The sequence below is a fragment of the Tenrec ecaudatus genome, chromosome 13 (assembly GCF_050624435.1).
Source record: "Tenrec ecaudatus isolate mTenEca1 chromosome 13, mTenEca1.hap1, whole genome shotgun sequence".
NCBI lineage: Eukaryota > Metazoa > Chordata > Mammalia > Afrosoricida > Tenrecidae > Tenrec > Tenrec ecaudatus.
Window position 1 is genome coordinate 22,588,965 of NC_134542.1, and position 18,606 is coordinate 22,607,570.

The window sequence follows — 18,606 nt, forward strand, 5'->3', positions numbered from 1 at the left end:
TCCACTTAGACCCACGACACCCCCGGGGCATCGCGTTGCCGGCCAATGTGTCCCTTTTCTTGGGGTTTGGCGTGGGGAAACGCAACAGGCGTGTGGCTCAGGAGTAAAACGCAATGGTCTGACGAGCTTGAGCACTGGGTTCACAGCCTCTCAGAAGTGAACAGCACTTCTGAAAATGTACGTACAAAGGGAGGTCTCCCAGCTATTTCCCCTCCAGACGACAAGCTACATGCCGACTTACTTCTAAAACACCCTTTTCTGCTTCCAGTTCCAAAAAGAGTTCGAAGCGAAGATCCCAGGAGGGAAGGGCCCTCCAGGCCAGTGTTCTTTGCTCTGCAGCCCGGTCCAGGGTCCTAGTTCTGTGGTCTCTAAGGGACATTCCTATTTGCATGGGGGATGGGGGGGCAGGGATCTCCCGATAGCAACAAAGGAACCAGAGAATTGGAGTGGGGAAGCCCAAGCTTTAGGAACCTGAAAATGAGGTGTAAATGCGCACTTCTTTTTTTGCCATGCTCCCTGTCCAGCCCGGCCTCATTCCGTTAGAAATGGCTCTGCTCCACACTTTGCCCCAACCTTCATGCAGCGACTCACAGAAGCTGAGGCCTCCTGCCTTCCTTTCAAAACTAGACAAGGCTGGAGACACGACCGGAGAAGCACACCCTGGCTGTAATAACACACATGGTCGGTGAACTAAGAGAAAATGCTGTCCACCTCAACAGTGTACACACAGCCCTGTTTTTAAAATTCTTTATGATTATTTTTCTTACCAATAACTAAAAAACTCAATTAAAACCTCACCATTTGAGCTCCACAAGTTCAGTCACAACCCATTTTTTTTCATGCTTAACGATTTTCTCATTAAATGTGGTAATTTCTTACAAATTGCACTAATAAAAGTAAGTCCTGCTGGGTGTTCCCCCCCCCCTTTTAAGCGCTGCCTTTTCATTGATGTGTTAAATTAAAACCCCAGGCACAGGGCGCAGAGTAAATGCAGCTTTTATTGTCAGAATCCATTCCTGTAGACTCGTGCCTTCCTTTTGTTTTGTTGTGAGTGAACTTGAGTCCTACTCTGTAGCCACAGGAGGGCTGGCAGCGCAGGCCTCTTGGCCTTAGCTCACCCTGGACAAGGATGGGGCGGTGAGCTAATAAGAAATGAGATAAATGGCACCCAGTCAGCTTATTGCCTATAAGCTCTTTTTATCCAAGGGAACATGATGATGTGTCTTTTTTTAGTCTGAATAACTAATATTTTTCATCTAAAATAGCTTGGGTATAAGACCAGGAGAGTTTTGAGGTCAGCTGAAAAGGTCTATGGCCCTTGGTCAATGGGCAGGCTCTGCGGACTTCCATGCTTCTTAATCTTGATGTAAAACTTTCCATTGGACCATTGAAAATGCATTGACTATGCCCTACAAAGCCTGAAGGTCATCAACTGATATTTGCAAGGCACGTAGCAATTAGTTAAAAACCAGAGAGCATTCACTCTTGAGTCTAATTCCCAAACCAAATACCAACTTCACTGTCATCGAGTCGATGCTGCCTCATGGTGACCCTAGAGGACAGGGTAGAACTGCCCCTTGTGGTTTTCTGAGACTGGAACTCTTTACGGGAGTAGAAAGCCTCCGTGTGCCTCCCAAGGAGCTGCTGGTGGCTTTTAACTACAGGCCGCATTATGGTTAAGAACCCAAATCATAACTACTACACCATCAGTCTCCCCCAATTCCAGAAAGAACAGAATGGACTTCACTGAAAGCAGAGTATGGAGGTATTACACGTCCATAAGGAATACACAAGGAAGACCTCATCAAATGAGGGAGGGCCTCTTTGGTTGGATTATGAAATGCTTGCTGCATATGCCAGGAAGTACGTGTCAGGAATGAGGGCGGAGAGTAGGGAGGACAGGGAAAGGGAGTTTTCACAATTTTTTAAGGTCCCAGAATTCTAAAGCTTGATAAAGCTTATAAAGACATGAGTGACATGGGACTAAGAACCTCACCACCTAGACTTGACCCCAGTGCAGCTGGGGGAGAGGAGGAATCGAGTGGAAGCCAAGTGCCTGGCCCTGGAACCATTTTTACAGGTTGCTATCTCACTTGACAGTGAAGTGGGTGGCATCAACTAAATGCAGGAACCCAGTAGCCATAGTAACAATGCAGCCAGGTGGAAACACTCTGAAAAGGAGACCAGTCTGGCAATGGGATCCAATTACCAGTTGGTAATTGAATGGAATTTAACCTCCCATGCCAGCTGAAGAGCTACTAGTAAGGCTGCTTCAGGGCTCCTCACCAGAAGAGACCCCGGGCCCTGCGGAACGCACTCTGGCAGACGTCAGAGCACGGAGGCAGCGCACAGGGCTGTAGGACGCCCCCAGCCCCGGAGGCATTCTTGAAAGGAAAGAGCAGCAGAAATGGCCATGCAGTCAGTTCTTCTAAGAACTGGAAACTAGAGGAGTCTACCTCCGACGGTGTTCATATAGTATTCTTCCTTATGGATACAGCAAATCTCTCTCTCTCTTTTTTTATTTTTACTTCCCCTCTCTTTTCCTGAAAGGTGCTGTGTGGGTAAGCATTGGGGTGCGATCCTCATGGCTGGCAGTTCAAAAGCAGCAGCAGATCCTCGAGAGAAAGACTGGGCTTTCTACTCCTGTAAATGACTGCAGTCTCAGAAACCCACAGCAGGTCGCTGAGACAGCACTGGCTCAGTGGCAGCGAGTTTTGTTTTGCTTTTATCCTTTCCTTAAGGTGCTCTGGTGGCGTAGTGGGTTACAAGTTGGACGGCTAACCACAAGATCTGTGGTTCAAACCCACAAGTGGCTCTACTGGAAAAAGATGGAGGCTTTCGGGTAAAAGGAAATAAAGGAAATAACTAGGAGGCAAAGGGCATTTATAGAGGTATAAACATAGGCATGAATATATGCAAAATATATTAGTATATGAAGATAGGGATATAGGTCTATGTACATATATTATAGGTTAAATATTAAGGTAACAGACGGACATGGGGCCTCTACTCAAGTACTCCCTCAACACAAGAACACCTTGTTCTAATAACCTGGCAATTTGTGATGCTCACCTTCCCACACAATCACTGAAGAAAAAAATGGGTGCATAAATAAATGTGGTAAAGAAAGTTGATGGTGCCCAACTAGCAAAAAATATAGCATCTGGGGTCTTAAAGGTTTGAAGATAACAAGTGGCCATCTAGCTGAGAAGCAACAAAGCCCACATGGAAAAAGCACCCCAGCCTGTGTGATCATGAGGTGTCAATGGAATCAGATTATCAGGCACCAGAAGACCCAAAACAAACAATCATATTGATGCAAACAAAGGGCGTCAGAGTGGAGACCCAAAGCCCATCTACAGACAATTGGACATCCCCTCACAGAAGGGTCACAAGGAAGGGACAAGTCAGCCATGGTGCAATATAACGCCGACGAAACACAAAATTCCTCTAGTTCTTTAATGCTTCCTCCCCCGCACCACCAGGTCCCCAGTTCTACCTTACAAATCTGGCTAGACCAGAGCATGCACACTAGTACAGATAAAAACTCTGGAGACATGGAATCCAGGACCTATAAATCCCTTAGGAACAGTAATGGGGGTAGTGATACCATAGGGTAGGGGAAAATGGGTGGAGAAGAGAGGAGGTGCCAATTACACAATGAGCTCTGTATAACCCACCCCGAGGGGGATGAACAACAGAAACATGGGTGAAGGGAGAGCAGATGGTACAGGATATGAAAATAATAATTTATAACTTATCAAGGGTCACGAGGGTGAGAAGGTGGGGAGGGAAGGAAAGAGGAGCTGATACCAAGGGCTCCCGTAGAAAGAAAAAGTTTTGAAAATGATGATGGCAACATATGTACAAATGTGCTTGATCAATCGATTTATGGATTGTTATAAGAGCTATAAGAGCACCCAATAAAATTATATATAAAGGTGGATGTGTTCTGTTCCCATATAGCCTTGGAAACCCATAGAAGCAATTTGAACCTGTTCTGCAGAGTTGGAATCGACTTAATAGCACTGAGTTTCGCTTCATGATCCTTCTCTGATTTTAGAAAAGTGCTTAGCATAAACTAATGACAGTTTGCTCCTTTTTTTTGGAGGGGGTGGATAAGGCGAAGGTTTATGAGTTGATTCAAAGAGTCAGAGAATCAAAGTCCAATATAATTCAGAAAATAAAATTATTACTCCCAAGCACAGTTTTGTTCACATTAACAAGGAAAACAACGAAACCTACTACTCGCCAGCAATGCCCAGAGAATGTCATGGTGAACTTCATTTTGTCCCGCTGACAGAGAGCAGCAGCACCATTGGGCCCAGGCAGACAAACGTACATGACTCTCAAATCACAAGAATGTCTTTAGACCAGGGTTGGTCTAGAGAGGTGAGAGAGAGATCCTTTGTGGAGAGAGTTCACAATCACAAGGAGGAAAGCCAAAGCCACGAGTGTATTGGCAGGGATACAATTTGGTTTGGGCATGAATGTGTTCACCGGGGAACCTGTTGGAAAATGAGTCCGGAGTAACTGAGTAGGGTTAAACAGTGCAAAGCCCTGACTGGATGACTGATTTCATAGCCCTGGGGGTGATAACGCAGGGCCGACTCATGAACAACTTTGTCCCATACAATCCGTGTCAGGTGCCATTGAGTCAATTCTGAGTCAAAGCAAGTCTGGACAACAGTACAAAACCCTGCCCAGGCATGCACCGTTCCCACTCACTGAGACGTTTGGGCTCCTAGTTACAGTCACTGTGTCAACTCATTTGATGGCGGGTTTCCCTCTTCAATGACCCTCTACTTCCGCAGGAGCTAGTCTCTCCTGAGAGCATGCCCACGGGACAGAGATGGAAGTTTTGCCATGCTAGTTTCTACGGGGCCTTCTGGACGTACTTCTCTCAAGATACATCTATTTATTCTTCTGTGCATCCATGGTACTTTTAATATTCTCCACCAGTACCATGATTCAAAGGTGTCGAATCTTCATCCGACTTTTTGTCCAACTCTCACATGCATATGAGGTGACTGAAAATACCAGGATGGCTTTGGGCAAGCACACCTTCGTGTGCTAAGTAATATCTTTGCTGTTCACATTTTAAGGAGATGTTTTGCAGAAGATTTGCTCAATGTAATACAGTGTTTCGTTTCTTGCTTGATGCTTCCATCGGTGTAGATTGTAGATCTGAGTACTATGAGACCTTGAGAACTTCAATTTGTTCTCCTTCTATCATGATGCTGTTTGGAGTCCAGCTTCGCGTGTCTGGGAATCATTCTGGACTTCTTTCCCTTGCACCACACATTCAACCACCCACTAAAACCTGCAAACTGTATTGAGACTTTATGATCTTCTCACCACCTGTCACGGTCACTCGCGCACAGAGATTATTGCAGTATTTGCCCCCACCCCCCACTTACCCCACGCATTTGAGATTTGGGCAGAAATTTAGAGCATACTGGCTTCCCAATCACTAACTCATACAGTTTGCTTTCTGACATTGATTGTAAGCTCCACGATGTGAGAACATTCTTCTCACTTTATCTTTATGTTTACTACTCCCACCGCTTCTCTCTCATCCTGCCCTGCTGTCCAGGGCAGATGCTGCTCCCTGTGATCTCGAATGGCTGACTGTTCTGAGAAGCACAATTCTCCTTGGCATTATTGTTAAGAAGCTATTGGATAAGCACTGGACTGCTAATCTCCAGGTCAGCAGTTCAAAACCCACCAGCTGCTCGGTGTGGGGGAAATGAGGCTATCTACCCCCCATAAAGATTTACAGCCTCAGAAACCTTTGAGAGCCTCGTCACTGTGAGCTAGAATTGGCTTGATGGCAGTGGGCTTTGGTTCTGCTGTTACAGAAATTGTTTCACTAAGAACAGCCACAGGGGTGAGGTCTGTTCCTGACTGGAGGGGTGTCTAAGGCCCACAAGTCTGTCGTGTTCGACCACATGTTCATGCTACTAAGTCTGGTCTTTTATTTACCTATATCCTCGAGTATAAACCCACCGGAATATCAGCTGAGGCACATAATTAATTTTACCACAAAAACTACGTTAAAAATGTACTAGAAAACCCAGCTTACACATGAATATATATAGTATTTATTTATTTGTACTATTTTGAGTTTTAGTCCATGTTTTTCTCCCATTCTAGCCAGGATCACCTATCATGATTCCTTTCAGAGTGGTTGGCAGTGGTATACAGACACCACCTAATCGTTCTCGTCTCAGGTTGTAGAGGCTATAAAACAATTATTTTTATTTCCAGAGCATGATACATACAAAAATACTTTTATGGGTTGGCATTTACTAATGGTGAGACCCAGAATGCTTTTCGTGATCTTATTTCCTTGTGGTTTTATGCTTTCTGCTCCACATGGGTCTTTATTTCTGTGTACTACTCATCTACTTAAAAGAAGGGCAGTAAAAGGCAGTTTTTAGAAATTACTTCATTTCATCTGTCCTAATTTTATCCCCATAAATCACTGTACAGACCACTTAAAAGCACAGAAATATAAGGAAGGTGAAATTTACAAACAGAAGATATTTCCCCTTAACAAATCTCTGACACACTTGTCATTTCATCATCTACTGCCCTAATTCTGTCCCCATAAATGACTGCAAAGAACATTTGAAAGCACAGAAATATATTTTCCCTTAACAAATCTAACTCTCTTGTCATTTCCTCAAAGACGGCGTATGACTGGCCAATGGGCACATGAAAAGCTGGTCACCATCACCACCGTTAGTTTCCTTTCAGAAAGTGCAAGTCAAACCCCCGAGGTGCTAGCACATGGCGCTCTAACGAAGGGGCAGAGAACACTGTGTCAGCCCAGTGTGGAGACACTGGAACCGGAAAGCACTGCTGTGAGGCCTAGAAAGAGGCACAGCCACTTGTGAGAACGGCGGGGCTGGTTTCCTAGAAAGGTCAGCCTGAATTTCTCCCACAGCCTGGCGCTGTGCCCCTGGGCATCCGCCCACAAACATTCAGATATCATCTGTAACAGCCCCAACCTGGAAACACTCACTGGCTGGAGAATGAATGGATATACAAAACATGGCGTATCCACACACATAGCGTAATAGTCTTCAGTACTAAACAGATGCTAAGGTCAAGAAGGCAGATGCAAAAACCTCCCGTGGAAGGATTCTGCTTATGTGAAATTTCTACAAAAGGCAGATCTGTAGGAATGGAAGAGGGCAGCAGGACAGCAGGACAGGCAACAAACCAGCCCGGGAGACTTCTGGGGGTGAGAGAAATATTCTTTATCTGGGTTTTGGTGATGACTGTATAGCTATCTGTGTTGATATAAAATAATACTTATAAATGAGTACATTTGATAGTACAAAATTATACTTCAAGTTTGTTTTTTTAAAACTAGCAATAAAGAAGTACACTTAATCTGGCTCAATGCCCAGGCAAACAGTGCCAGATTCCAAAGATACTATATGAGAAATGGCTCCTGACTCAGTCATCTAACAATGAAATGTGAAGGGGCTTCAAAAAGGTTGTGAGAAATTCCACTTTTCCATGGCATTTTTGGAGCCCCGCATACAACCTAACCTGGGCCTTACAGTTGAATTTCATTACCACTGAAAGGCATAAAGGAATAAACCTTAGGATTTCAACATTTAATCCAACAAAGGACACGGAAATTGATCTTTAGTCAGAACTAATCAAGGTTTTTTCTCCAAAGGTCCCAAAGAAGCTTCAGTAAGGTAAAAGTTTTCTATTTCCAAAGACATCGATGCTGACAAAATTCTCAATCTCTGCTAAGACTGCTTTCTAAACCTGCATCTAAATTCTCTCCCCTTTCTGGCAAAGACACAGCACATCATATTTTTAAGTTTTATGTTGACACGAATGGATCTGGCAGGATGAACTGCATCACATCACACCCGCCACTTCTGTCTGCGTCAGCACATTTCTGCCTTGGGCTTGCAGTTTGAAAGGGGAGGACCACACACTTCCATTGCATTTCAGTGGGACGCCAAGCTGGTTCCAACCTCTGCTTACACAATTCAGCTGATTCCTGACTATTTTAACAAAAGCCTAACAGCCTTTCCTTAAACATCTTAATTGGTTAAGAGCTTCTGTTGTTTGCCACAAGCAGTCACTTTAAGTCATTGATTAAAGCAGTTTGCACTTCAGCACAATCTGAAATCAGTTTCCTTTTCCTACCAGCTGGGCTTAAGAAGCAATCTTGAAGACAGCCCAATTCACGGAGAACCAAGTGCAATGTCCTGCATGGCAGTGATCCATCACACAAGGCCGACGGTAAAATGCATAGGGGCTAAACAGACAGACCGACATTGCCACGAGGAAGGATGCACACCCTCCGGGCCACACAAATCACACTCATTAGCATGCACTGCAAAGTAACAGCAAGTTCTCCTCCGCATGTCCTAGGTCCACTGCAGGAGAGTCAGTGCGCCTTATACAGATCTTAGTGAGAGGACTGGCCCTGCAGCACCGCCGGGCCGGCTAAAGACATGCTCGAATGGACGCAGGCCCTCGATCACTGTTTTGCTGCCGGGAGGACATTATGAGTATCAACTCTTCAACCAGGGGGAAAAACCATCCTTCCCATGTTCAACATGAGAAATACGCTGCAGGTTTGAGGCCAGTGACTTTACCCCATAGCCTGAGACGCATCCCATCGGCTGAGGGACATGGGTGCTCGCAGGCACTCACTGGGAACCGCCACACCAACCATGCTGTCCTTGTCATGTGTCCAGCTGTCTTTCTCACTGGGCAGCTGGGTGATGGCTGAGTAGAGTCAGAGCCTGTCACTAGAGACGTTCTGATTCTCAGAGGGACAGGAATGTGAAAGGTTTTCTGAAGCCTTTCAGGGAGTTGCCGGAGAGAGAAACCAGTATGTGATTTGGCCTGTATGGTGGGCCCGGTTTCCATGGCATGCATGCCTTTTTCTTTTTGCCTTATTCCATGCCAATGATCTCATTTGAATGACATGGTTGGTGCAATATTCGGGGTAGTGCTGTGCCAGCTAATACAATTCATTCTGCCAATGAAACCAAGAGATGCCGTTTCTTCCACAAATTGGCAAGTCACCTGAAGTACTCTGGGCCTCAAGTCTACCCACACAGCAGATGAGTAAGACCCAAAGGTCATGGAATGCATAATTACCATGGGATATAACAGCACACCCCTTTAAAGGGTGTCCTTTATAATTCCAAGTGGACTGATTTGTTTTTATAGGGCTGAAGAAGTTGAAAATATCAAGTCAATGTATTTAATATCCTTTTTTCAAGGTATTTGAAAGAACTTATTTTCTTATATTTATCAGTTCTGTGTAAAACAAGAGATAAATACCAAATTGTCATCTTAATTTTGCCTATCAGGAAAGATAGGTCATATAACTCATACCCCAAATCACATCAATTTCACACACACACACACACACACACACACACACACACACATACTGAAAAACTTTCTCCTACACAACTTTTAAAGGTCTAGACACGCACTCTAAGGGCATGTGTCATGGCAGAATATCACACAATGTATGTAATGCATGGAGTTCAGCGTAGGATAAATGGTTAATGCAATTGGTTACTAACACAAAGGTTAGTGGTCGGCATGCATCCATAGATAGCGTGGAAGAAAATCTAGTGGTCTACTTGCAAAACTCAGCCACTGAAGGGTTGCCAAGGGTCAGAATAGACTCCAAAGGAAATGGTTTGGTGTTTTTTTTTTTCACATGTAACTAAACACAAATGGGATAATGTGATATTTTGTCATGTTACACTGTCTGACGTCTCCCCCCGCCCTCTTCTCTGCTGTCCACCCCCCAGGGAGGAGACTATACGTAGATTCTTGTAATCAGTTCCCCCTTTCTACCCTACATTCTTTTCACCCTCCAGGCATCACCACTCCTCAGCACTGGTCCTGAAGGGATCATCTGTCCTGGATTCCCTGTGTTTCCAGTTCCTTCCTGTACCAGTGTACATCTCTGGTCTAGCCAGAAGAAATGAATTTTATGAAGTACCTTTTACCTTTGAAAAGATACTATTTAATGAATGAAAGTAAGGTACGTTGGGGAAAAGTCATGGCTTGAGGACAGGATGTGATCCAAAGTGAGAGGAAAGGAAAAGGACAGAAATTGGATGCCTCAGCACCACTGAATCATCAACCAATCAAACGGGATGTGCGCACAGTATCCTGTTAGGTGTCGAGGTGGTTCCGATCCATAGGGCCCATTGTACAAGAGAGCAAACACTCCCCAGCCTGACATCCTCCATCTCATTGCTGCTGTGTGTGAGCCCATTCTTACAGCCATGTCAATGCATTTCATGGGATACATCCCCTTTTCAGTGATCCTTAACTTTATTAAGCATAATGTCCTTCTCCAGGGATTGGTCCATCCTGACAACAGGCCCAAGGTACATGAGATAAAATCTAGTTATGTTGGTTTTTAAGAAGTATCTGGCTGTACTTCTTCCAAGACAAATTTGCTTGCTCTTCTGGAAGTGTATGGTACTTTCAATGTTCTTCATCAATACCAAGTGTATCAGTTCTTCACTGGTCTTCCTTAATCACTGTCCAGTTTTCACATGTATACGAAGCAACTGCAGTACCACAGCTTTGATCAGATACACCTTAGTCCTCAAAGTAACATCTTTTGGGTTTTCCCCCAACATTTCAAAGAGGTATTTTGCAGTATATTCACCCAGTGCAATACAGGGTTTGATTTCTTGACTGCTGCCTTCTGTAGGTGTTGATTGTGGATCCAAGAAAAACGAAATTCTTGACAACTCCAATCATAATGGTGCTTTATCTCTGTTTATCATAATGGTGCTTATCGGCCCAGTTTTAAGGACGTCTGTTTTCTTGATACCGAGTTGCAATTCATACTGCAAGCTGTAGCTTGGTCTTCAACAGTGGTTTAAGTTCTCTGAGCTTTTAGCAAGCAAGACTGTGCCATTCATCTGCTTATCTTGGGTTGCATGCCTCTAATCCTGATGCTACAATTCTTCTTCATAATGTCCACAACCCTGATGCTACATTCCTCTTCACAATGTCCAGCTTCTGGGATTATTTCCTTAGCATGCAGAACAAATAAAAACACAGTAAAAAGATAAACCCTGATACACAGCTTTCCTGATTTTAAATCACTCAGTATCACGTTGATTTGTTCCAATGCCTGCTTGTTGGCCTATGTATGTACAGGCTCTGAGTGACCAGAGGAAGGGTTTTGCAATTCTCACCACTCACACTGTTATCCCTGATTTGTTAAGATGCACTCAGTTATGCACCTTTGCACAGTCAATGAAGCACAAGTAAATAATTATTTGGTGTCTCTGCTTTCAGCCAAGATACATTGGACATTGGCAATGATCTCCCTTATTGCATTTCCTCTTCTGAATCAGCTTGAATTTCTGGCAATTCCCTGTCAGCGTGCTGCTGTAATCATTTAACTATTTTCGGAAAAAATTTACTTTTTTGTGCTGATATGTTTGATAATCTCATTCAGTCGCATCTCTTGTGTCTGCAATAGTACTGTACAGGGATTGCTTCCAGTAAGCTGGTCAGGTAGCCCTATTCTAAAATGTTGGGCACGAATACTGTCAACCATGCCATCATTTGTTGAAACACAAAAATTACATCTCAGAAACATCTTCAAAAATAAGTCCATGGAAGATTTCAAGGAGCTGCTTGAGAAGACACAGTATTATAATGACACGTGCAAAGACCTGGAGTTAGAAATCCGAAAGGGAAGAACACTCGATGTTTCTCGAGATACCATCATTCAAGAAAAAACAGAAACCTTGCATTGTATTAGTAAAGAACCCTAAGGGCAAATATTGACAGACACAGAAGTATCAAAGGAACGTAGAAAGAATACACAGAACCACTGTATCAAAAATAACTGGCCAATATTCAGCCTTTTCAGGAGTTAGCATCTGATCAAGGACTGATGGTATTGAAGGAAGAAGTCCAGCTTGCCCTGAAGGCATGGGCCAAAAGGAAGGTTCCAGGAACAGACAGCATGCCGACTGAAGCGTTTCAACAACCAGATACTATCGTGCACATTACTGTACACAAATCTGACTTTAAATATAAGTTATTTGGGGACTCATCACTTCTACTTGGGGCATTTTCTTTTGGTGATTTGTCTGTTTATTAATTAACTGGTCATGCTCATGGACTTAAGTATCATCACCTCATCATCACTCAGGTTATCTAATAGAGAACCCATAATTTAACTGGGAAAACAGGTCCACACACAAAGAATCCCTACATGTTGTGAAAATTTACATTGTTCTTCTATCTGTCTCCATGCGTCTATCCTTGTTGGCTCGTAAGGCCCTTAGTGAACTCGTTTTTGACATACCAGGTAATTAAAAAAATCATTTTATTGGGGGTTCATACAACTCTTATAATCCACACATACATCAGTTGTATAAAGCACATTTGTACATTTGTTACCCTCCTCATTCTCAAAACATCTGCTCTCTACATAACCCCCTGACAGCTCCTCATTTTTTCCCCCTCCCTCCCCACTGGATAACTTTCAAGTACTTTACATGATGTCACATTCTCAGTGAGAACCTGTAAACTCAGACACATCTCCATCATGCAAGTATTCTCTGGAGGGTTAATGTAATAGGGCTTTCCCTTCTCCTCCGCATTACTGCTCATCTTTTGATCACTGTAGTATTCTTGCTAAGTAACAGCAGCAAAAGGGCATGGAGCTGGAAACCCACGGTGTTCTTCCTTAATAGTTCTGATGAATCTCCTTCTGGGAGGTGCAGTAAGTGACTCTGATGTTGTACAAAGGGAGAAAAATACCCCACTTTCACAATTTATGGGTGGTGATTATATACACAGCCATGGCTAAGAATCTGTCCCGCTGTAAAACTGTAGTGATTGGTGGGCAGGGTGGGAGGAGAAAAGGGACTGGGAAAATGGGCATCTGGGCGAGCATCAAAGCCAGCACGGAAGCACTGGCTGTCACAAAGAACATGGTGTGGGTGGGAAGTGTTAGTTTGCTTCCTAACAACAAGAGCAGGTTAATCAGAAAATCTATAGCTGTCAAATAGAGAACGTCAAGAGGTAGGACCACCACTCTCTCAGCATGACCGGGCTACCAAAGCCAGCTAGAGAGGAATTAGACCATTTTAGCTTTTAACAATAGGTGAAAGGGCCTAGTTCTACCCCAGGTCCAAACAATCCCACCAACCACCTAACGACGACCATGCTTTTGGCAACAGAACCCAAACAGATGTACTAGAGAGAAATCTTCAGGAGGGAGAAGTATAAGGCAGTTTAGAACCTTTGGGCTCCCAAAGGAAGTGAGTGTTGGGTCAGCACATCTTGGTAAAAGAGACGCCCGAGCAGAAACCCAGGCAAAGGCAGAGAAAGCCATGCAGAGCCAAAATGCCAGGAGCTTCAAGAAAGAAAGGGTGTGTAAAGAAAGCCAAGTTCCCCTCACAGAGGGGTTTAGGAGAGGAGATGGGTCAGTCAGGGTGCGATGTAATACCGATGAAGAACACAGCTTTCCCCCAGATCCTGGATGCTTCCTTCCCCCAACTACCATGATCTGAATTCTACCTTGCAGGGTTCGATAGGGCAGAGATTGTACACTGGTGCATATGGGAGCTGGAGGCACAGGGAATCCAGGGTGGACGACACCTTCAGGACCAGGGGTGTGAGGGGCGAGGCTGGGAGAGTGGAGGGTGAGTGGGTTGGAAAGGGGGAACTGATTAAAAGGATCCACATGTGACCTCCTCCCTGGGAGATGGACGGCAGAGAAGAGGGGGAAGGGAGACTCTGGATAGAGCAAGATATGACAAAATAACAATCTGTGGATTATCAAGGGCTCATGAGGGAGGGCGGAGCGGGGAGGGAGGGGAACAAAAAAAAAGAGGACCTGATGCAGAGGGCTTAAGTGGAGAGCAAATGCTTTGAGAGTGATTAGGGCAAAGAATGTGCGGATGTGCTTTATACAATTAATGTATGTATATGTGTGGATTGTGATAAGAGTTGTATGAGCCCCTAATAAAATGTAAAAAAAAGAAGAAAAAAAAAGAAAAGAAAGAAAGCCAAGTCAGGACCGGAAGCCAGCTGCTGACAAGGTGCAGTCTGGTCCTCCCACAGCCACAGGGAAGGGCGAGTTGAGGTCCCTAGAGAGCGGATTCTTTGCATCCCACTGTCACAACACCGGCGACATGGCTCAGAGTCACGTTCAAAGTGCTGTTGATTCCCACAGAACAGGGAAGTGAGGAGCCTGGCTATCCTGCAGAATGCATTGGAAAGTAGATTATTACAGACGTGATTAAGTTGAAATTGTATACCTTATCGCTTGATCTCCCTTTTGACCCATTTTAAATTTGTTCTCATTTTTAATATTCTCTGCTTTCTTTTCTATTGAAGTTTTTCTCTATATTACTTTGCTATTGTTCTCAGTTTTCCTTTCAAAATGTTTTTCTCTACATGAAATCCAGGATAGGTAAATCTATAGAGACAGTATAATAACAATGTGTACTGAACAAAATTGATAGTGGTGATATTTGTACCATTCTTCTTAATATGACTGAACTACTGAATTGTAATAGTCTGTGAATTATATGCCAATAAAACTATTAATTAGGAAAACAAAATCAGAACCCATTCCCTAAGAAAAGAGTCTTCTTGACTCACTGAATATATTAACCAAAGGCACAGAGTTTTAAGATACATGAAAGAAAAGCACGAAGAGCCAGGAGAAACAGCCTGGCTAGGGGGGAAAGTCCACTACTTGAAAAAGACCTAGATTTGGATCCGTATTATTTTGGACAAATCAATCCCTTCCAGTTCAGTTACTGCAGCTGTAAAATGGGATCATAATACCTATGTAACCTATCTGCCCAGGAAGATTTTCTTGCCCTTGCTATATTCACAGACTGTTTCAGATTCAAGGGCATATCTGGGAGGAACATATTTTCCAAACGTAAGCAAATTCTCAGGGATTTTCTCATGGTCCCTATAGACTCTGGCCTCTTGTGTCCAAGGATGTACTGTTCTTCCCAACGTTAATCCAGACTCCAAATACTGTCTCTTTGCCAGCTTCCCCACACTCAGAGTAGACAATTCCAATATTTTACAAACAGCAATTACTTCCGGGTTGCAAGTGGGGAATGTGAAGCAGAAGACTGTGCCCCTCTGTACATCCATTTACTTTTCCTCCCTCCCATCACCCCTCCTTATCCCTGCTCCTGAATTAGCTCCTAGCAACCCAAAACTCGGCTCTCTCCCCCCAGGCACTTTCTAAAGTGTTTTCCCAATAAAGACAATTCTCTCTTTCAGAACAGGCTGGTATCCTCTGCGATGCTCGGCACATCCTCGTGACTTTGCCGGCGGTAACTGCCGGGTAATTGTGCCAAAGGCTACACAAGGTGCTCCCATTCATCAGTCGGTCTGAGGTGAGTGTTGCAGCCACTGTGTGAACCCGGCTCTTCGAAGGTCTTCCTCTGGTCTGTTGACCCTCGACTGCAGCAAGCATGATGGCCTTTTCCAGGATTGGTCTTTTCTGAGAACATGTCCAAAGTACATGAGACTAAGTCTCGCCAGCCTCAAATCTAAGCAACATTCTGGGTGTACTTCTTCCAAGATGGATTTGTTTGTTGATAAGAGAATTGGCACTAAATATTTTTAATCTGGTCTCTGCAGTAATCACTTGAGATAACAGAATTCACTGATTTGTCATCATAGCATCTCTGCCCTGTCCCAAACCGTCACCACATACAGTCAAGTCGGTGCAATGCAGTGGGAGAGACCCTCTCCTCAGACCACCCGATGCATGAGAGACCCGCTTGGAAACACTGCTGCCACCACAGACTTCTGGGAAGCAGCCACTTTTCACCTCGGATGGGTTTTCCCCTTTATGTCGACATTGCGCCGAACCACACCAAAGATTTCCTCCTTCGTGGCAGCCCCTCCACACAGCAAAACGCTCTCTCCGTGCCAAATACACATGAAGGAATTTCAAAAAGGGGGTGCAAACTTTCATTTTCCCCACAAACTTTATGCAGCATCTACATATACTCCACCCCAAAGAATGCACATTCCCCACCATAAGGTCACAGCTGGTCTCCTTCAGGAAAGTGCTGGTGGGCATGGCCAACAGGCAGGAGTTGGCCTGGCATGTGCTCTCTGCAGCAACAGCTCATGCATCTTGCTAGGATTCCCAGGCTCTGTGCTGAGCAGTACGCAGGATTAAGTTACAAAGTTGCTGTCTCCAGGCAGTAAGAGTCATTTTCTCTCCAGAAATTGCAAAGAGGTTAGAACAGTGGTTCTCAAGCTTTCTCGAGCTGCGACTCTTTCATACAGTTCTGCATGTGGTGGTGACCCCCCAACCATAGCATATTTTCGTTGCTACTTCATAACTGTCATTTTGCTACTGTTACAATTCGGGCGATCCCTGTGAAAGGGTCACTGGACCCCCAAAGGGGTTGAGACCCACAGGTTGAGAACCGCTGGGTTAGAAGATCATTCTGGGCACATACGCACATGACCACTTGTAGAGAAGGCAGCTCACGGACCAGGCTGACCCTGGGCAGAAATAAGGAACACAGACCTGCTGCGCACACAAACCTGCAGGATTTACTAATGCCAGGCACCACTCATCAAAGGGCAATGAGCAGGAAAGAGACTGATCAGCTGAGCAACTGTTGGTCCCAGGCCCTCTGTCCACCCTGAAAGCTGTTTTGATAATGTGCCAAGACTAAACAGAGCTCTAGACGACTTCTAATGAGAACAATGTCAGAAGGTAGTCGATTGCAGAAGAATGTCTTGGGCAGCAAGCAGCAAGGTCACAGTACATACACATCCCTGAGATGAGGAAGATTTGACCCCGAAATAGTTATTCCAAGTCCACTCAGAAGATATCAAAGACACTCACTGATGTGGCATTCTGAACAAGGGGGTTCTGGCCTGCAGTTTACACAAGAGGGAAACCCAAAGCCTGGTTCTGTGTTGGGGTGGTCCATCCTGGAAAGGTCACCACGAAGAGGCCCTCAGAAGGGTCTCCCAGCCATGTTATGTAATGCATTACGACAAGAGCCTGCTGTTATCGATCTAGACTTTAAGTCCATTAAGACTTCCTAAAATGCCTTCTTAGATGCAAAGCAAATGTAGGAATCACTCACCTTCCTCAAAGCTGGCATTCTTCTGCCTCACCAGAACCCGGAAGTTTTCAGCAGGATTCACACTCCCCACCTAGAACACAGCCAGACAACAACCCTTGGTGGCAGTGCCCCAAGCAACTCAGAGACTTGATGGAGTCAGTGCGCTCGCGCCCACAAAATAAAAGGGGCCAGTTCCAGATCCAGGGCTTGGTTAACAAGCTAGCAGACAGGAAAATACAGGACAGAATTTCAAATTCTCATGAACTCGGCTTCTTGAAGTCAGGGAGGGTGGATGAACCCCTGAAACTACTGCCCCAAGGTCCTCTTTAAGCCTTAATGGAACCCAAAACACCCCCTACGTCATCTTAGGAACCACAGGGGTAGGGGTAGGGGTAGGGGTGGGGCTGGGGTGGTGAGCAGGGTTACCAAAGTTAAACAATGTCATCGGTGCCACCAAATGGCAACACAGAAAGGGTCGACTTGATATGTGCCTGACTGTGTATAGTTGACACAGCAGCAACAGAGTTACATCAAATTACAAAACAAGAAAAGGCTAGCAGACTCCTGCACCATGTAGCAGCCACGTGCACTGTCACGTTGCTTTACGTAAGCGGACTGCTTTCCACCTGCTCAGAAGCCAGTCTGAACCCAGCCTTCAGAAGTAGACAGACCCAGACACAAGTATGTTAAGAAAAGCGACTTTTCTGACATACCTTTCTGATATTTTGTAACAAGGCTTTTTGACTTACATATATACATACATACATATATGTCAGGCTGTTATGCCATTATATTCATAACAGTGTAGATAGTTCACTGGCCAAAATTATGTCGAGAGAGAAAGGGCTGGGATGAGCCTGAGTAGCTTACACAGAACAGACATGAGAGAGTGACATGTTAAGGGCTAACAGAAACTGAAGCCCTCCCACCAGGCCCCAACCTTGTTAGCAGGTGATGCACATGGGACACACCCCACTTACCTTGGTGACGTGGCCCTCAGCCAGGCTGGAGATACTAAAGTGGACGTCCCCTTCCTCAGTCTTGCATATCTTAGAAGCAGGTCCTTCTTCACGGCTGGGGGCGAAAAAAAGTGATCCTTCTTTTTTCTCCCTTCCTTCTAACAGTGGTTCTCAACCTTCCTATCGCTGAGACCCTTTCATACAGTTCCTCACGTTGCGGTGATCCCCCATCCCCCCAACCATAAAATTATTTTCCTGGCTACTTCATCACTGTAATTTTGCTACTGTTATGAATTGGGCGACCCCTGTGAAAGGGTCATTCAACCCCCAAAAGGTCGTGATCCACCACAGGATGAGAACCTCCGTTGTAAAACAAGCAACCCAAAAGCCCGATTTGCTGCTGTGGAGCGTCTACTTTGATTTTCCAAGCATCAAAGATAAGCAATCACACGTAGGCCTTCTTTACACACAACCCGCCTCCTGTTCCCAGAGCTGCCTTCAGCTATCAAAAC

At 44.8% G+C, this 18,606-nt stretch overlaps 1 protein-coding gene across 2 annotated transcripts in view; it reads right to left on the minus strand.

Moving 5' to 3' along the window:
- Window positions 1-18,606, minus strand: part of XRCC5 (X-ray repair cross complementing 5) — an 89,310-nt gene that overhangs the window by 18,680 nt on the left and 52,024 nt on the right. For both annotated transcript variants that reach the window (XM_075529342.1, XM_075529343.1), the window contains exons 15-16: window positions 18,116-18,209; window positions 17,157-17,226 (exon numbers count right to left, since the gene is read on the minus strand). In XM_075529342.1, coding sequence (XP_075385457.1) covers window positions 17,157-17,226; window positions 18,116-18,209 — 164 coding nt within the window. The remainder of the gene's footprint in view (window positions 1-17,156; window positions 17,227-18,115; window positions 18,210-18,606) is intronic.